General features: G+C 41.9%; 1 protein-coding gene across 6 annotated transcripts in view; it reads right to left on the bottom strand.

Moving 5' to 3' along the window:
- PLEKHG7 (pleckstrin homology and RhoGEF domain containing G7) overlaps window positions 1-20,589 on the bottom strand; it is a 41,132-nt gene that overhangs the window by 8,665 nt on the left and 11,878 nt on the right. For all 6 annotated transcript variants that reach the window (XM_070755823.1, XM_070755821.1, XM_070755824.1 and 3 more), the window contains 8 exons: window positions 19,195-19,290; window positions 17,024-17,119; window positions 11,873-11,986; window positions 9,230-9,401; window positions 7,860-7,975; window positions 7,152-7,245; window positions 5,675-5,754; window positions 312-462 (listed from right to left, as the gene is read on the bottom strand). In XM_070755823.1, coding sequence (XP_070611924.1) covers window positions 312-462; window positions 5,675-5,754; window positions 7,152-7,245; window positions 7,860-7,975; window positions 9,230-9,401; window positions 11,873-11,986; window positions 17,024-17,119; window positions 19,195-19,290 — 919 coding nt within the window. The remainder of the gene's footprint in view (window positions 1-311; window positions 463-5,674; window positions 5,755-7,151; window positions 7,246-7,859; window positions 7,976-9,229; window positions 9,402-11,872; window positions 11,987-17,023; window positions 17,120-19,194; window positions 19,291-20,589) is intronic.

Raw genomic sequence — 20,589 nt, 5'->3', positions numbered from 1 at the left:
GTGGGTTTGTCTTATCACCTTGGCCTCTTCCCCAGCACAATTTAAAAATCAAATCCACAATACAGTCCATCCAATTGCAGTTCAGAATTGTATGATTTCTATTCATTACTTACAAGCTTTTACATACATGTAATGACTATTTAGAGGTTTTGCAATGAAAGTAGGCATTTTCAGAAAAGTGTCACGCCCCTGTTCATTATTTAAGTTTTCTAAATATTTTAAAGAGTACTGGTGTAGATGATCTGGCCCTCAAGAAACATGTATATGACATGTACAATTTTTAAAACCTCTGGCAAGGAGATTTAACATACCTGTGAGATGGGATGAATCAATATTTTTCACTATCATTCTATCTAATGGGATAGGCTGGCCAAGTACTATGCAGTTAGCGCCTTCTTCAAGCAAAGATTGGAACTCCAGACTGAAGAAAGAACAAGCAGGTGTTAAACTCAAGTCCAACCTCTGAAATGAAATGAAAAACATATTTACAATCCATGGTTGTAGGGAAAGCAGGAAAGATTCAAATTGAGGTAGGTAGTTAAATTGCAGGACATAGGAAAAAGGATCCTCTGAGATTAATAAATAAGAATAATCAGTAGTGTGGGGGTGGGAGTAGGGGTCATAGTTCCCTCTAAGCTGAGCAGTGAGCAATCGCTCACTTAAAAATCATCATCAACTCAGAGTTTTCCAAACCTGCCCAGAAGCCGAGAGGGAAAGAGTGAGAGGGAAGGAGAGAGAGAGGAAGAGAGAGAAACAGATAGAAAAAAGAGAGGAAGGAAAAGAGAAAGAAAAAGAATGGGAGTAAGGAAGAGAGAAAGAAAAGCAAAATCTAGTTTGAAACTAGCTCAACTATTTAAGTGGCATTTTGATATTGATAGAGTTGCCCTATTATGAGCTCACTGTTATAGACACACAGTACAGTATTTTATTTTGAAATTCTCTGAGGCAAAACAGGGTGGGGTTTTTGTTTGTTTGTTTGTTTGTTTGTTTGTTTGTTTATTTATTTTTTATTTCTGTGCAGCCCAGTCCCGAAGGGACTGCCGCTCAGACACTATACTTTTCCGCCCACCCCAAAAAAAATTAGAGGGAACACTGGTAGGGGTAGTGGCAAGTTGGTAGATACAGTGTTGCAATGCAAGGCTTGGTATTTATGTGCACATACTTGAAAAGATTTAGGGGCTTACCAATTTTGATATCCCTGCACACAATTGCCACTGAAATAGAAACTTAGTTCAATTAATGGGAGGCAGATGGAAAAGAAAACCAACTAATTTGGAAGGAGACAGGAAACTATTTAGTAACATATACTGACACAAGTTTGGGCATGCTCAAAGACCGCGGTCCCCAAACTGCGGGCCGGTTGCGGCCCAATGAGGTCTTTTAACCGGCCCGCGGCAGCTCATGAGATTTTACTGATCAATATAATAAGCTCCCGAATCTCCTGTCCACTCACCGCGGTCGGCTGCTGAGTGAGGAGAAGGTGGAGAGGCAAGGGGGTGGGGAGGAAAGCGGGCCTGCAATTGGCCAATTTATTTCTCGCCTTTAGGGAGAGAAACTGTTGCTGCCCTATGGCAGAGCAGCAACATTTCCTCTCCCTAAAGGCGAGAAATAAATTGGCCAATTGCAGGCCCGCTTTCCTCCCCGCCAACTTGCCTCTCCACCTCCTCCTCCCCACCTCCACCTCCGCGGTGAGTGGACGCAAATTTCAGGAAAAGGCGATTGGCAATTGAAAAACTGTCAACTGAGTGTGTGTGTGGGGGGGGAAGGGGATGCTTGAAAACCCCTGACCTCCATCGCCTCCCCCCCCACGGCACAAGGCAAGCACACCTCGCCGCTGACACAGGCGGCGGGGACTGCCCTGTCCCCCTTCAGGGCCTGTTTGACAGCTCTCGGCATCAGCGGACGCCATGGCATCATTGTTGTTGTTGTGGCAGCCACCCTGCACTGGCCAGTAAAGCCAGCTGCCCAGGAAAGCAGTGCAGGAAAGCGGCGCATTTAAAAAGCGCAGGGCAGCCGCCGCGAAAACAATGGCCCAATGGCGGCCGCTGAAGCCGAGAGCCCGAAGCCCCCTCTCCAGCCTGAACACTAGGCTTCGAGTGAGCAGAGCTGTGCGCTGGCGGCGGGAGCTGTTGGTGAGGGCTCTGCCGGGAAGGGCTATGTCAGCGGCGAGGTGGCCGCACCGGCATTGTTCCTTTTAAGCTGCACGCGCGACCAACTCGCACAGAAACATTTGAACTGGCGCAAAGTTACTGAAAAGTGCGCATTTAAAAAGCGCACCACTTTCCTGGGCAGACAGCTTTGCTGGCCGGAGAAGTGAGCGATCTGGGACTGCGGCACCGTGGTGGCCTTCAAGTGCGGCCCTTTGCGCTGCCCCACCACCTGTTCCTGCAAGTAGAGGTCGGGCGCAGTACCGGTAGGTGGAGGCGGCGTGGGGCTGGACGCTGGGTGCCGGGGATGCCGGGGAGGACATAGGAGTGAACATGGCTGCTGCCTCTCAGCTGCAGAGCCAAATGGGGGCGGAGGCAACGGCGGAGCCCGGTGACAACAGAGAGAGAAAGAGAGAGAGCGGAGGGTGGCTTGCCGGTCCACGCCCCCCTGGATGAGCGGCTCCGCATGGCCCTAGCGCCGGACTCCGCCGTTGCCTCCACCCCTGTTCGGCTCTGCAGCTGAGAGGCCACGTCCACCCCTTCGCCCTCCCCACTTGTTTGCTCATGTGCGTCAGCCCATCTCAAACAATAAAACAAGTCGGGGCAGCCAACAAACAGCAAAAAGACAAATGTAAAAACAATTAAAAACAGCGTCTCGCCCCATGCTGCCTCCACCTCCCGGTAATGCGCCCGACCTGTACCTCTCTCTTTCTCTCTCTGTTGCCGGCGTGGTGTATGAGAGAGAAAGAGAGAGAGAAAATAAAGAGGGGAGAGAGAAAGAGAGAGAGAGAAAAAAGAGGGGAGAGAGAAAGAGAAAGAAAGCAAGAGAGTGAGAGAAAGAGGGAGAGATAGAGTGATACAAAGAGAGATACAAAGAGAGTGAGTGAGAGAAGGAGAGATAAGAGAGAAAGAAAGAGAGGGACAGAGAGAAAGGGAGAGAGAGAAAGAGAAAGAAAGGTAGAGAGAAAGCGGGAGAGATACAAAGAGAGTGAGTGAGAGAAAGAGAGAAGAGAAAGCAAGCAAGCAAGAGAGAAATAGAAAGAAAGAAGGACAAAGAGAGAGAGAGAGAGAGAAAGAGGGAGAATAAATATTAAATATTGTATTTGTTCCCATTTTGTTTTTTACTTTAAATAAGGTATGTGCAGTGTGCATAGGGATTTGTTCATACATTTTTTTAATAGTCCAGCCCTCCAACAGTCCGAGGGACAGTGAACTAGCCCCCTGTGTAAAAAGTTTGGGGACCCCTGCTCAAAGAGAAGAGGGAGGAAGGAAAAGAAAAGACAAAGATATTTGAAATAAGCAATGTGAAGTTGATGTATAAATCTAGCTACTAATATGAATAAGTAGGGCCATTTCCTGCTTCTATCAGAAGCTGTACTACAAGTGTTAGCTCTGCACAATATCTAAACCATAATATGGTTTCTTTATTTTTGGCTTAATGAAAAATGTGAGTCATCATGCTCAAGAATTCATAGCATAGAGGTGTCAAACTCATGTTGTCATGGCAATGGTCAGGTGATGTATCGGGATTACCCCTCCCCTTTGCTAAACTGGGCGTTAGTGTGGCCAGCCTGTTGTCAGAGTTATTTTTGAACTTGCGTTAGAAGCATGGTGGAGACCAGTCACCGGACAGTTTTCTTAATAAAAACACTACAGCGGGAGTTCTTTCTTCAAAGGACTTTTACTTTTCAGTAGTATCTATATATTACAAAACACCTAACCAAACTATACTAAACCACAACAGACCAACCACAAGCCACTAACCACAAGACCATACCTATGCAAAAGTGTATTACAATATATACAAGTATTGACCAATCAGGTTGTAGAACAGATTGCATCATTCTGCTGGTGCACCAGGACTCAGCATTCCTTCTACTTTACAGTAATTACAGCATTTCCACTGTACTTGTATTCCAAGTCAAAGAGGGGCGGCATACAAATCTAATAAGTTATTAATTATTAATATTTTAAATCCTGACACATGTGATGCCCACGGGCTGGGAGTTTGACAGCCCTGTCATAGCATGCTTGAACCAGGCTAATATACTTTGTTCAAAAACCATGATTACAGCTAGCTACACCTTGGTGGTTTTCTGAAGCAAGTTTGCACAGCTTTTGATATAAGCCGGAAACATTCTCTGGTTATTAATATTAACTATTTACTACCTATTGTGAAGAGATCTAAGGGGAGTTCCATTCAATATCCTTCAGCCAAGCTGTAATAACTATTATGCACGATGAAATAGAAGATATTGGAAGTATGGAACCAAATCCTAAAAACAAACATGGTTGATATAAGCAGGTATTACAGGTCCTGCATGGTTTGTATCATGGCAACCCTGAAAGCCCTTCTGTTCTGGGAGACTAACTCTCACCAAAGAATAAACCAATGGCTTTAGAGTCTTTTTTATTTCTTTAAAGCAGATCTTCAAGGATAAGCGTCCTCCCACCCTGTAAGTCTAGCTAATCTTAGTCTTTGCATTTCAGTAGATCTGTTTCCTCCCAATTTCTTTATACCAAGACATGTTTAAACTGTTGAAAATTCCTTATTTCCATCTGCCATCTCATTTATCTGTGATATTTCTCCATCTTTTTAAGATTGATTCCTGCTGATTCAAAATCAGGAGTTAATCAGGAGCACTGAAGGTGAACAACAGAAGTTGGGGGCCATTCCAAAAAGTGATTCCTCCATGTAAGCAAACAATGGGCTTATTTGGTAAGCAGGGGTGTGCAGCAGGCAGGACGGGGTGGAACACAGTTCCACCGGCGGAAATGAAGATGTGTGTGCAGCTCCAGCTGATCAGTGGCTGTCACTTCCTGGATTACTGGTCTCGGCTCAGCTCTCCTTTTTTCCCTGCTGCTGCTGCTGCGTCTGCGCTCCTTGCTTTTTTCCTCTTTCTCCCTTCCTGGCCTCAGACGAGCTTCCCTTTCTCCTGTCCGGCTCCCCTCCAGCCTCACACGGCCACCTCCCACCTGAGGTGCAAGTAGAAGGCGTGGATGGAAGTGGCACTGGCAGCATTTATGTTTCTGGCAGCACCCGTTCGCCTAGCTACCCGAAGCAAAGTAACACTGGTAAGGTTGTAAGTTGAGGACTTAACAGTCCACTTGAACGATGATGATCGTTCAAGCCACTCCCACCCGATCACATGGACAGCAAGCCACTCCTGCTCAGTTACATGACCATTAAGCCACACCCACAGTGTGGCATTAAAAATTTTGGCTGCCCATTAGTGTTGGTAAGATATAACTAACACATGCTCTCTATCAGAAACTGCCTCAGGAAGGGTTGGGGAGAAAGGGAGACAATTCCAAGTGCTGAATGAAACAGTTCTGAACATAAGTCAGGTAGCATTCTGCAAAAGGACATAGTTTAATTCCACAGCCCTCTTCTGAATTTCTTCGATAATTAAAAAATTGCTTTGCTAGTTATTCAGAACTCCTCCTGTTCCCAACAAGTCAAAATGTATATAAATACAATAGCAGCTGATTATTATTTTTTCTTTCTTTTTAAAAAAAAATGTTACCTTTTTACATCTGTTAGGTTTTGTAATCAAAAGCAAATCATCAAATAGGAACAGATAGACGTCAATAAATCTCATAGATTCTGCAGAGCAAATAAATACAGGTACATTAAAAACAAAATTATTTTCTCATCTCTTCACTACCTCTTGATTTTGGCAGATTTAACAGAAAATTTTGGAAGAAGTTGAAAAGTATGTTATTTATGTTTTCTAACCAATAGATCTTTGATTTTATAATATCCTTTTATGCATGAGGAAATTGGAAGAAAACATCTCCTTCCTATTAACACCCTACAACAGTGATGGCGAACCTTTTTCCCCTCAGGTGCCAAAAGAGTGTGTACGCGAGTGCCCACACTCATAATTCAATGTCTGGGGAGGGCGAAAACAGCTTCCCCTGCCCCCCAGAGGCTCTCTGGAGGTTAAAAAATGGCCTGTTTCCCAACTTCTGGTGGGCCCAGTAGACTTGTGTTTTACCCTCCCCAGGCTCCAAAGGGTTCCCTGGAGCCAGGGGATGGTAAAAATGCCCTCCCCCATCCCCCCAGAGGCTCTCTAGAAACCAAAAACGCCCTCCCAGTGCCTCTGTGCAAGCTAAAAATCAGCTGTGCAGCACACACATGCACGTTGGAACTGAGCTAGGGCAATGGCTCGCGTGCCAGCAGATATGGCTCCGTGTGCCACCTGTGGCACCTGTGCCATAGGTTCGCCATGGCTGCCCTACAACTTTAAAACTATAAAGAGGTTACATTTGTATTTGAATGATTAAATATCCATATCAAGAGTGGTACTGTATAAATTGCACTACAATATAAAGATAGATCTCATATAAATATATTTGCAATTGTATCTACAAGGCTGAATTAAGTAGTAGTTGCAAAGCACTGGCAGCCGCCGCCAAAGTAGCTTTAGGGCATACTATGGATTTCAAGTCTGGAATTCCACAGAAACTTCCCACATTCATCAGGAAACAGCCCCCCCCCCCCCAGTCCAATGATATGAGAGAATTGGCTAAGACAAAGGAATTGCACCCATAACAAGCTGAACTAAAGTTTTCCTCAAGAATTAATATTTTAGTAGACCACTGAATCAATCCTGGGAATACCTGTAATCAAGGGAACATCTTTTGGAGATTCACTTGGTCATGTCTAAGTCCTACACTTTGACTTTGCAAACCATGAAGAGAGATGCTGTCTTGATTTTATGAAATCTCTAAATATTTATCGTAACATTTATGGCATTTATGGAAGCCCTATTTTTCTGTGATTAATGATTTGATTTTAAACAATGGTCATATATTTTTACTTGTTAAATAGTAAACATCCAGAACTGGAGACAAAATGAGGCAGAAATTTTCCCTGGATAACATATATTCTGTGCCTCATTTTGTTAAGACTTTGTTTCTGTTCTTTCGTGAGTTTTGGAAGGTTCTTCATCCTGCATACTGTCCAATATGCTGTCCAATATAAAATATTGTATTTACCTGCAAGTATCAATCGGCCTTCAAGAACAAGTGATCTCTTTGTAGGTGACAAGATGTTTTCATGTGGATTATCTCGTAGCATGTACTTGAGAGACTTAAGATAGGGAAAAAGTAGATAAGAAGTGAATTTTTATTTGAAAATGTAAAGAAAATAAATAACAAGTAGATGTCAATAGAAAACAAATTGACACACCATCATACTGTTAAGGTCTACAAGAATTAAATCTCATATAAAAACTTCACAATAAAAAGTTATTAAATGCTAATCTTTAGCCCTGCTTTGTTAATGAGACCAGGGCTTCTGACTTCAACAATACACACTCATATTTCTTTATGGTCATGGTTTCTTCTCTTGGAGGCTGGCCAAAGAAATTAAAATGCTGAGTATAACTATGGTATACTTAGGGATTAAAGGGATGAAAATACAAGATTTTCTTTTTAGAGTATTCAAGGTCATACTTGCCTAAGGACACTTCAACTTTCGTAGTTCATACTATGATACATCATTTGAAACAAATAATCAACAGATAGTAAACTTTTATATTCAATATTGTGACTAAATATTATGATCTACCTGCCACAAAGATGGAATATTGCACACTATGTGATAATTGTTAGAATCTCTTACTTCATTTGTATAACAATACTTAGGTGAGAAAGTCTATACAGTACTATAAAATTTTCTTTGATAATTAAGAAATTGCATACCTCAGGAATAAAATGTCTCTTTTCTTGATCCCAAAGTGAAGGCCAAATTATAATTTCCTGCAGCTGTTTAAATTTCTGAAAATTATCCAGCCATTTCACTTTACCTTCCAAATCCCCTAAAAATATGCCACAGAGAGTCAAGAATTGAGGACTAATAATAATATCTCTATAAACATTTGGTGAAAAATTATGATGATCATTAGCAATCTTCATACAAAGTAGTAAATGTTCACACACACACACATGCAAAACCCCCCCTGAATCGTCAGATTTTTAGTTTCTTGTGCTTATTCTAATTGGAATACGGTATATAATACTCCTACTGATAGTAGTATTAAATAATGTGTACAATAATTTTCAGAGCAGAAAGATTCCCCGAGCAGCTTAGAGTAAATCTCAGAAGTATTTCTAATAACAACAGCAATAGAAGACCTGTAGCATAAAACAAATTCCAGATACAATGATAAAATACTTAAAATAAGTATTGGAAATAAGAGTTGGAAAAATAGAAACAAAATTGATTAAAAACTACCTAGCAAAACCCACAGAGAATGAAAAAGGAAATGGACAAAAGGAACATGAAAGCTTTCCAAAACAAAAATAGTAAAACAAGGGCCAGAGTCCAAAGGATATTTCAATCTTGTGGGATGAACATGGAGAAGGCCTGGTCACATCTCAGCCTACAAACTCCCTAGGCCTTGCGAGCAGGGATAGATTCTTAATTACCTCACTGCTGGTTCCCTTTTTTCCATGCTGCAAGAACATGCACAGTGGCACAAAATCAAGGAAAAAAACCCACACGCACAATGCCGGAAACTTGGCTTCTACACATGCATAGAAGAAAAATATAAAACATTTTAAAAAGATGGCAGCGCTCAGGGACTGGCACTGACGGAACTGGGTCAGTGATGTCATCGTGATGTCACCAGTGGGTCGCTACTGGTTTGCCCGAACTGGTCCAAACTGGGAGAAAGGTAATTTAGAGGTAATTTACGGCTTTTGTAGGGGAAAAGAAATTCCAACATTGAAATATATTATAGCCTTTGAAATGAGACAGTGATATATTACACTGTAATGAAGTAACATCAACCTTGTGCAGTAGTGGGTTTTAAATGCTGTTGCTATGGGTTCACACGTGCACTTATGCCTGTGTACAATGCTTCTGCACATGCACACACAATAGCTCTGGCATGTGCAGAAGCATCCCAGATGGGTGGGCCACCACTGCTATTGGCCAAACTGGGAGCAACACCAGTTGCTATTTTATTTCTTACTTAGAATCACAGAACAACTTTTTGCACATTTCTTTCAGAAACTCAGAATAGAACAAATCCCAAAGCAGTGTTGATATTTTGAGTTTTTTTACTCACGTATTGATGTTTCCACCTTTTCCTTAAGTGAATTAATGATAACTTTCTCTGCTGCCTCTGCATTTTTCCAAATGTTCTTTAACAGGAGGGGATAGCGGGTTAACTTGTGTAAAGGTGCAACTAACATTTCAGCTAGATGGAGTCGCTTACATTCTTTTTTCCTCTCACACCACTGTTAAATGTGATGGAAAAGACACATTAGGAAATAATTTCAACGGGATTTCTTAACAGAGTGGTATTGGTCATATCATAAATCAGTGATGGTGAACCTTTTTTGGTTTGTGTGCCAAAAGGGTATGTGTGGGTGTGCTAGAATGCATGCACATGTCCACACCCCTTTCCTCCCCTCCGTGCATTCACTCCCCCATTGCCTTCTCTGCATGCACACAGGTCTTGCTGAAGCCTGTTATGTGAAAAAAAATGCCCAAATGGGCACACTGGAAGTCTGGGAAAAGACATTTCTGGTTTGCCACTGTGCTGTTTTCCTACCTTCATTCTTACTTCTCTCCTCTTCTTGTCTACTTCCTCTTTCTCCATCTTATTCCTTTCCTGAGTATATCTATTTTGTGGTTAATAGACAAGTAACTCATCCCTCTAACTTCTCTTAATTTATGGTAGAACTATTCATCTTATTTTTTTTCTATGTCCATATTTCTATACATGTTATTCTTTCTAGATATATTTTTAAATACTATCATAATGCTGCCTCCTTTAACTACCTAATTTTGTCACTTGGGTCTAACATCTTTAACTTTTCATTTTCCTCCAATTTTAATTGGTGCTACTTATCTTCGATTCATATTACATCCAATCGTAAGATTTTCTCCAAATATTATAATATTTGGAATCCTCCTTTTTAAAAAATTATCACTGTTAACCTATTCATCTCTGCACAATCCAATATTTTCTTACCTCCCCTTCAAAGGGGGCTTTTGTTGCTTTCCAATTTTGAGCAAATACAATTCTAGCTGCTTAAATATATATTTTCTTTGTTATATTTCTCTGGTAAAATGCCCAATATCTCTGGGATATCTCTGGTTTCAACTTTATATGTTGTTCAATTATTTTTCTATCCATATTTGAATTAAGCTTCAATATGCTTTGGTTTCAGCACATGTCCACCACATAGGATAAAAAAAAAACCAGGTAACTGGTGACATTTCCAACATTTCATAAATATATCTTTAAACATTTTAGCTATCCTTTCTGGTGACATGTGCCACCTATAAAACATTTTATACATATTTTCTTTATATGCTGTTGCCATTGTCAGTTTATATTTTTTCCAGAGCTGCTGCTATTTTTCAATTCTATTATATATCAAAAATTCCCTGGGCATTTTATCATTGTTTCTTCCACTTGTTCCTGCTCTAATTTAATATAAAGTATATAGTTATGCATTTTTAAAATTAGTCTTTCATCTGTTCCTGTGAGTATTTCATCTAATTCTGTTTTTTCTAGGTTAACACCTTATATTCTAATGTCCTTTTCATATCTTGATTGTATTTGCATTCTCATATATCAATCCATTTTTATCCTTTGTTTCTCTAGTTCTTATTTAGATTTCAATTCCCCCTTATCAGTTAAAATATTCTTATATATTGCAATATTCCCCACATTAAACCTACTTAGGTGGATTAGTGCTTCCTTTATTGATAATCAATATGGTATTTTCAAGTAACGTTTATCTTTTATCTTCTCCCACAACACATACAAAGAGTTCCTTATGTAATGTCTCTTGAAATAGCTGTGTATTCTGCTTTTCCCATACCATATGAATGCATGCCATCCTATCTGTAAGTCATGTCCTTCCAAAGTAAAAAGTCTTATGTTTCTTAATAAAATGTATTCTCTTATCCTTGTCAATGTTGCTGCATGATAGTATAATTCCCAATTCGTTTGTCCAAACCCACCTCTAAGTCTTACATCTTGTAGCATTTTTATATTAATTCTTGCCTTCTTTCCCTGCCAAACAAACTTCAAAATCATTTTATTTAGCTCATTTTTTTTGTCTATTCTTATTGGTATTGTAGAAAAGCGAAACAACAGTCATGGCAACATATTCATTTTAGTCATTGCAATCCTCCCCAAAATAAATTTTTAGTAATCATCTATACAAAATAATCAACTAAAACAGTTACAATAGAGAAATAGAAAAAGTGTTCAACATTTAAAAATGTAGCTTAAAAACATTGTATTAAAGGTTTTTTTGTGTTAAGTCTGACTTTGCTAATTTTTTATTTTCATAAACACATGTATTTTTCTCCCCTTGGCAGCAATTTTGAGATGGCTTCCCACTGCTGCCTTCTGTAAATATTTACTTTTCCTTCCATGCTTGCTTACCTCCCTATTATTTCTTGGTCTGTTATTCAAGTATCAACCAGATATGACCATTTAGCTTCTGACATTAGCCAAAATGACCTAGCTGTGCCATTTGACAGGACATATCATATTGATCAGCAACAAAAGTGTGCTACTATTCAGTTAAAAGCAGTCTTTATCTTCCTCCCTCCCTCCCTCCCTCTCCCTTTCTCTCCCTCTCTCTCCTCTTTCTCTCTTTCTCTTTCCCTTAATGATTTCTGGACATAATGAAATCAATTTAAACACTGTAAAAAAAATCAAAGACAAAATTAATAGCTTTACTTTCAAATAGGTCCCAAAATCTTCTCTTTTTTTCAGTTTTTCCAAGTAAAAAATAGCAGAAGAGTAAGTCAGACAGTATATCTGGTGGCTTTGACACAGGTTACCTTGAAAATGCTGGAAGATAAACAAAATATTAGGCACTTGCTAGAGCACAATACTGATTCATGTGGGTTTTTAAAGAATTGCCTTGAAATGTTTACCTAGCCATGATGCTGAACGTTCTTTGTATTTCTATAATACTACTTTCTATAATACTAGTTTTTGGATCATGATTGTTACAAAATAAAAAAGGACAGCGGGCATGATCCAGTCTTATTGCAAGCTTTAAAATAGCAAGCACATTAGTTTAGGATGATCCATTGATTTTAGTAAAATTTACTGTTTTTCCAATAGTGATTCTAAAACCCTTTACTACTAATGCGTGTGATGCTTATGCGCAGAGGTATCCCAGTTGGGTGGGTGGAGACTCCTGCTGTGCTACCAGTTCTAGGAACCAAGCCAAACCAGGAGCAACCCATTGCTGTATATTTCTGAAGAAAAAGGGATAGGATCAGGGGTGGGCTATTAACCGGACCGGGGGGGGGGAATGCAGTGGGGTAGCGAAAACGGAGCTCCACACCAGAGCACACAATTTGCACTGAAAGATGTTGAAAGAAATGTAGGGAGTCCTGCATAAGCCACATCCACAGTAGTAAAATTTTTGGTAGCCCTTCACTGGATGGGATCATAGAACGTATTGGTTTTCTTTGGCTTACAAAGGAAACTATCCTTAAAACCTCATTTTACCAAACTTAATGCAAGTGAAAAACTACATTTCTGCTGGTATAGAAACATAGAAACATAGAAGTCTGATGGCAGAAAAAGACCTCATGGTCCATCTAGTCTGCCCTTATACTATTTTCTGTATTTTATCCTAGGATGGATATATGTTTATCCCAGGCATGTTTAAATTCAGTTACTGTGGATTTATCTACCACGTCTGCTGGAAGTTTGTTCCAACGATCTACTACTCTTTCAGTAAAATAATATTTTCTCATGTTGCTTTTGATCTTTCCCCCAACTAACTTCAGATTTTGTCCCCTTGTCCTTTCCTATTAAAAGCACTTCCCTCCTGGACCTTATTTAACCTTATTTAACCCTTATGTATATTTAGTGTTTTAATCTTTATTACTGCTATTTTATACTGTTATTGATTTAATTGTTTTTTAAAATATTGGGTGGGCTAAGTAATGGATGACTGGGATAAATATGCTTGTGGGTATGAATGGAATGATTGGTATAACTGGGTTGGGGGAGGGGGTTATGGTATGGATGAGTTGGCTGATAGTGGTGTGAATGATAGATTTGGCCCACCTGACGCTCGGGAGACAGGAGAGGAGGGGGCACCGATCTCTGGGGTGGCAGAGGGTCGGAATATCCCTGTGTTGCTGGGGAGAGGCAGATATGGCGGGGGCCACAGAGCTAGCCGTTCCAGGGGAACGAGGGACCGTTGCTTATTAACAGTCCCCTGTTCCGGCTCTGTGAGCCCAATCTTGGGTACTGATGATGGGTGTAACTCTGGCCCTGGACTCAGGTTGCTGCTGCTTAATGCCAGGTCGGTGGTAAATAAAGCTCTCCTCATCCGGGATTTGATCCTGGATGAGGAGGCCGACCTGGCATGTATTACTGAAACCTGGCTGGGCCCGGAGGGAGGTGTCCCTCTCTCCGAAATTTGCCCAGCCGGGTTTCAGATATGGCAGCAACCTCGACCCCAGGGAAGGGGGGGAGGAGTGGCTATTGTAGCCAGGGAGAGCCTTTGCCTGCGTAGACTCATTGCTCCGGAAATTGCGGGTTGCGAGTCTCTCTTGATGAAATTGGACTTAGGGGTTCAGGTGGGCTTATTTCTCACGTACCTGCCTCCCAGCTGCGTGTCTAAAGCCCTGCCTGTGCTACTCGAGGAGGTAGCCGGGCTGGCGGTGGAGTTCCCCGGACTTATAGTCCTGGGGGACTTCAACCTGCCGTCGCTCGGCGAAACCTCTGGGTTGGCACAGGAGTTCATGGCCACCATGACAGCCGTGGACCTGACTTAAGTAGTACAGGGTCCGACTCATGAGAGAGGGCACGCACCTGACATGGTATTCCTTTCCGAGCAATTGAGTAATGGTCTGAGACTAAGGGGCTTAGAAGCATTGCCTTTGTCATGGTCAGACCATTTTCTACTACGGCTTGACTTCCTGGCTCCAATCCTCCCCCGCAGGGAGGCGGAACCAATGAAGATGTTCCGCCCCAGATGCCTGATGGACCCAGAGGGCTTTCAGACGGCGCTTGGGGTTATTCCAGAGGCACTCGTCCACAGTTCGGCAGAGTCTCTCGCAGAGGCCTGGAATACGGCTGCTGCGGAGGCTCTAGACCGGATTGCGCCTTTGCGACCTCTCCGAGGCGTTAGACCCCGTAGAGCCCCATGGTTCAACGAGGAGCTCCGGGAGTTGAAGCGCCAAAAGAGACGTCTAGAGAAGCGATGGAGGAAGAGTAGGTCTGAATCCGACCGAACACTTGTAAGAGCTTTTATTAAGACTTACAAAGTGGCGCTCAAGGCGGCAAGATGCGCGTACCATGCCGCCTTGATTGCATCAGCGGAATCCCGCCCGGCCGCTCTGTTTAGGGTGACCCGCTCCCTTCTTAATCAGGGGGGAGTTGGGGAGCCCTTGCAGAGTAGTGCCGAGGACTTTAACACGTTTTTCGCTGATAAAGTCGCTCGGATTCGAGCCGACCTCGACTCCAATTGTAAAACAGAGTCGACTGACAACGAGTCAGTCGAGGTGACTGGGGCACGTACTTGTCCACCTGTCTGGGGAGAGTTTGATCTGGTGACACCTGATGAAGTGGACAAGGCCATTGGAGCTGTGAGTTCCGCCACCTGTTTACTGGATCCGTGTCCCTCCTGGTTGGTTTCGGCCAGCAGGGAGGTGACACGGAGCTGGGCCCAGGAGATTACCAACGCTTCCTTGGGGAGGGGAGTTTTTCCATCACTCTATAAAGAAGCGCTTGTGCGCCCCCTCCTCAAGAAGCCCTCCCTGGACCCAGCTGTGCTTAACAACTATCGTCCAGTCTCCAACCTTCCCTTTATGGGGAAGGTTGTTGAGAAGGTGGTGGCACTCCAGCTCCAGCGGTCCTTGGAAGAAGCCGATTATCTAGGTCCCCAGCAGTCGGGTTTCAGGCCCGGTTACAGCACGGAAACCGCTTTGGTCGTGTTGATGGATGATCTCTGGCGGGCCCGGGACAGGGGTTTATCCTCTGTCCTGGTGCTCCTTGACCTCTCAGCGGCTTTCGATACCATCGACCATGGTATCCTTCTGCGCCGGCTGGAGGGGTTGGGGGTGGGAGGCACTGTCCTTCAGTGGTTCTCCTCCTACCTCTCTGGCCGGTCGCAGTCGGTGTTGGTGGGGGGTCAGAGGTCGACTCCTAGGTTTCTCCCTTGTGGGGTGCCTCAGGGGTCGGTCCTCTCCCCCCTGCTATTTAATATCTACATGAAACCGCTGGGCGAGATCATCCAAGGACATGGGGTGAGGTATCATCAATATGCGGATGATACCCAGCTTTACATCTCCACCCCATGCCCAGTCAACGAAGCGGTGGAAGTGATGTGCCGGTGCCTGGACGCTGTTGGGGCCTGGATGGGTGTCAACAGACTCAAGCTCAACCCGGATAAGATGGAGTGGCTGTGGGTTTTGCCTTCCAAGGACAATCCCATCTGTCCGTCCATTACCCTGGGGGGGGGAGTTATTGACCCCCTCAGAGAGGGTCCGCAACTTGGGCGTCCTCCTCGATCCACAGCTCACATTAGAACAACATCTCTCAGCTGTGGCGAGGGGGGCGTTTGCCCAGGTTCGCCTGGTACACCAGTTGCGGCCCTATTTGGACCGGGACTCACTACTCACAGTCACTCATGCCCTCATCACCTCGAGGTTCGACTACTGTAATGCTCTCTACATGGGGCTACCTTTGAAAAGTGTTCGGAAACTTCAGATCGTGCAAAATGCAGCTGCGAGAGCAGTCATGGGCTTACCTAGGTATGCCCATGTTTCACCATCACTCCGCAGTCTGCATTGGCTGCCGATCAGTTTCCGGTCACAATTCAAAGTGTTGGTTATGACCTTTAAAGCCCTTCATGGCATTGGACCAGAATATCTCCGAGACCGCCTCCTGCCGCACGAATCCCAGCGACCGATTAGGTCCCACAGAGTGGGCCTACTCCGGGTCCCGTCAACTAAACAATGTCGGTTGGCGGGCCCCAGGGGAAGAGCCTTCTCTGTGGCGGCACCGGCCCTCTGGAACCAACTCCCCCCGGAGATTAGAACTGCCCCTACTCTTCCTGCCTTCCGTAAACTCCTTAAAACCCACCTCTGCCGTCAGGCATGGGGGAACTGAAACATCTCCCCCGGGCACGTTTAACTTATGCATGGTGTGTCTGTGTGTGTGTCTGTTAGTATCTGGGTTTTTTTAAATATTTAAATATCTTAAATCTGTCTGATTACTATGATTTGTTTTACATGCTGTGAGCCGCCCCGAGTCTTCGGAGAGGGGCGGCATACAAATCCAAGTAATAAATAATAAATAAATAAATAAATAAATAAATAACCTTATTTAACCCTTATGTATATTTTGGATAATCAGAGAATTACTCACCTAGCATAGTTTTCATGATGTACATCGCAACTTAATCATACAAATCATATAAAAACATCATGCCCTATTCTCCCATTCAATGGACCATTCTCAATAACAGAGACCTTTCCTCCCAATCAGCCTGTTAAAGCAAAATTTCCCGTTGTGATGGTCTTGCATTGTACGGGTATATACTGTAGTTATTCAAACAGCTCTATCCAAAGGCCAGATTTCTATTTCCCTCATCATAGCCACCATGACCAAAGACTTGGAGCCTGCAAAATTAAGAGCACCAAACTAGTCATCAGACTTGGGGAAAACATATGATCATAACTAGAGGAAAGGAAGCCACCTTGTATGCTTGTGGCTAAAATACACATAAAAGTGGCATTGTAGTGATTTGAGACTAAAAGGACAGAAATGTAGGTTTCTTTTGGATAATTAAAACTTCTGCTTTCCAACATTTCTTACCAGGTTCATAATGGAATGTATTCAATAACTTATTACCTTTGTGAGTATAATGATGAAATCAAGGGAGGGAGTTCGCCCAAGAAGATGATCCTCCATAGTGCTAAATAAACTGGTTACAAAACTTAGAGTCACCTAAGCAAAGAATATATTTATTATTTAAAATTAATTTTGAATCAAATACAGTGGCACCTCTACTTACGAACTGAATTTGTTCTGTGACCATGTTCTTAAGTAGAAAAAATTGTAAGAAGAAGCAATTTTTCTCATAGGAGTCAATGTAAAAGCAAATAATGCGTGCGATTGGGGAAATCACAGGGTGGAGGCCCTGTTTCCTGCCAGGAGGTTCCTAGAAAGGCCCCAAGGAGGCTTCTCCCTGCCTTTTTTTGGCCCTGTTTACTTCCAGGAGATTCCTAGAGAGGCCCCACAGAGGCCCCTGCCTTATCCGGTTACAGTTACAGTTTTGGAGGCTCAGGTTTGTAAGTGGAAAATGGTTTTTGAGAAGAGGCAAAAAAACCTTGAACACCCAGTTCTTATCTAGAAAAGTTCATAAGTAGAGGTGTTCATAGGTAGAGGTACCAATGTACTAGACTTTAATATATGCATGGTATAAGGATCTGTAAGGTTTGCAAGCTATACAGAGTCACCTTATCAGTGAGTTTATTTTAATAAATAAAATTAGCCACATCCCTTTCCATTGAAGTTTTTGACTCCTGTAGGCTAGAAGTAGACAGCCACTGCAAATAAAAAGTAAACAAATAGGATTAAAATGTTGAGACCCGCCAGTGGTCTATGCAGTTGGTAGCTGATTCCGACAGAGATGAGGTTGGTGTGGTGATTCACCAGCGGCCTGTGCAGCTGGCATCTGAGACAGACAGTGAGGAGGCTGAAGAAGACTTGGTGCCAGAGGCAGGTCTTCAGCCAGGGCCTCCAGAGCTTGTCATGAGGACAGCAGAAGAGGAAGAAGAGGAGGTAATAGGTCGCTCTCATAAAAGGACTGATCAATTTGCAGGAAACAACTCAGTTCATTTGGTCTTTGATTGCAACACTGCTATTTGGCTTATGTTTCAATGTCATCCAGTTTCCTGCAAATTGCTTTTTGCAACCACAGTAAGATTGAGTGGTTTATCTCCTGTTATCAGACAGACTCTGGATTCTTGTTGCTTGGACTATTGCCAGTTGTTAAGACTGATTTACCATTTCATTGACTTTAAAAAACGACTACTAAGAAAGTTAATTAGTAGTTTGTAAATATTAAACAATATTGAACGCAGTTTGTGCTATCTTCCTAGGTTTGGCAGTTGGGCCAGAACATAAAAACTGAAGATGGCGCCTTATGTGCAGCAGGGAAAGACCATCTCATCTGCTGCTTTGGGATGTCAGTATGTAATTGGCAGGAAGGCACCACAACCATATAGAGAAAAGACTATTTTTCCTGTTAGTCTTCGCACTTGCTCTACTTCTCTTGTACTTCAGTTCTCAATTCTCAAACCTATTTGTTTCCCTACAACAACTTTTTCTTGGGTTTTTTTTTTAGTAAAAGTGATTGTGATCATTTTCCTAGATCATTCCTGGGGCAACCAAATTAGGCTTAGCAAAAAAAATCACTGTTTTCAATGGAACGTTTTCTTAAATCTTATTACTGAGGATGAGCAATTCTACATGGGCCCAGGTTGGGTGGGCTACTCTGTTGAATTTGTGTAGCACAGTCTATAAAAGTTCTTTTGAAATTAAATTAAAATATATTTCTGGACCTTATGTATCATTCCAAGACAGGGAACATTCTTTTATAACATTGGTATTAACATCTCAGGATCTTTTTTCTTTCCCCAGGTTAAAATAAGGACATATCTATGAATTATTAACAGATACTAAAATGAGTTTTGGATTATTATTTTAAAAAGTATGTCAGATTTGGTGAGCACACAATTTTTAACCACTCAGACCAGGAATCCAAATTCTGCTCAATATAGGTTTATATAACATAGTTTATAATTAAATCACAACTTGGGATAAATGCTGTGAAAAAGTTAATATCTTGTATTTTCTATTTCAATTTTCCAGAGATTTACATTTAAAAAAACAAGCAGTATTTGGATTATGTTGATACCAATAATATTTCACTTTAATTATTACCAATCACATCAATTTGATGGCATGAATAATTCTGGTATGGCCACATTTTTACTATTGCTAAAGTTCCTTCTCACCTGATTTAATTCTTCCAGGTTTGCAAATAGTAACTCAGGATCCACATCTAGTAGGAGCTCTTTGCTCTGCAGGTACTTTAATGTATCCATAAAGATCTTTAAAAAACAAATAAACAAACAGCAATTTCTGGATAATAATTTATTTTCTAAATCCTTGAATCTTATCTTTGCTACTAGTTCTGTTTTTGAGGAAGCTAATTCATTATAATCCTAAAACAGAGCTCCAATTTCAGTCAAAGACTACTTTGTTTTTAAACTAGAATTTCAGAATTATTACAATTATGAAATTACTGTATAATTATTATAAATAAAGTTATTTATTTATAGCGGAAACAGAGAGGTTTAGGCAAAAATAATTTTAAAGAATTAGTTATGGCTATTAGAACTGAAATAAACCTATCCCTGTTAGAAGACAGTGTTATAATTTAAGACAATGGGGTAATTTTGTTGTTGCCATTATTAAAGGACTGGGAATATCTTATCCCTGCCAAAACTATTTCAGATCATATGGGAAGCTATTAATAAATTACAAACTCTGCTCTTTCCATCCCCACAACTAACCAAAAAATCCCAAGAATTGCACTATATTTCAAGGACCTGCAATATATTCTTGTAAATTAAGAGACTGCATCTCAATTTCCCCTTAGTTCCCCACAAATTCCCTGTAATAACACAAGACAGATGTGCTCATAACTGCTTAGAAATCTTGTGTACTGCATTGCTGCCAAGCTAAGATGACAATTATTTCACAATTCAGCTAAAGGATTAAACCTTCTAAATGGCTTAATTTGAAGTAGGCATGTATAAAATCAAGCCATATGTTCTTTGTTTTATGCTGTTTTATTAAAACATTTTCTTTCAAATATCAAGCATAAGTATAAGGAAACTATCTTTATTGCTTCTGATTATTACATACAATAAGTCATTATGGTGATTATCTACTGCACATCTTTATAAGAGATGCTGTGAGAACCAAGCTTTGTATACAAAGTTCAGTGGTAACTTGTCTTACGAATGCCTCTTCTAATGAACTTTTCAAGATACGAAGATAAGATTTTTTTGCCTCTTTTTCCGAACTATTTTCACCTTATGAACCCCAGCCGCTGGCACTGGGATGCCCTGCCTCTGGACTTCCGTTGCCAGCCAAAGTGCCCGTTCTTGTTCTGCTGGGATTTCCTTGAGGCTCCCCTCACTGTGAAATCCTACTTCTGGACTTCTGTTGCCAGCCGAAGCACCTGTTGTTGCACTGCTGGGATTTCCCTGAGGCTCCTCTCACTGGGATTCCGTTCATTTTTGCCGGCGCTGCTTTGAATCCCAGCGAGGGGAGCCTCAGGGAAATCCCAGCAGCACAAGAACAGGTGCTTTGGCTGGCAACGGAAGTCCGGAGGTGGGATT

This window comes from Erythrolamprus reginae, chromosome 6 (genome assembly GCF_031021105.1).
Source record: "Erythrolamprus reginae isolate rEryReg1 chromosome 6, rEryReg1.hap1, whole genome shotgun sequence".
NCBI classification, from domain to species: Eukaryota; Metazoa; Chordata; class Lepidosauria; order Squamata; family Dipsadidae; genus Erythrolamprus; species Erythrolamprus reginae.
Note: the sequence above shows the minus strand (reverse complement) of the source record. Positions and strands in the feature narration are given on the sequence as shown.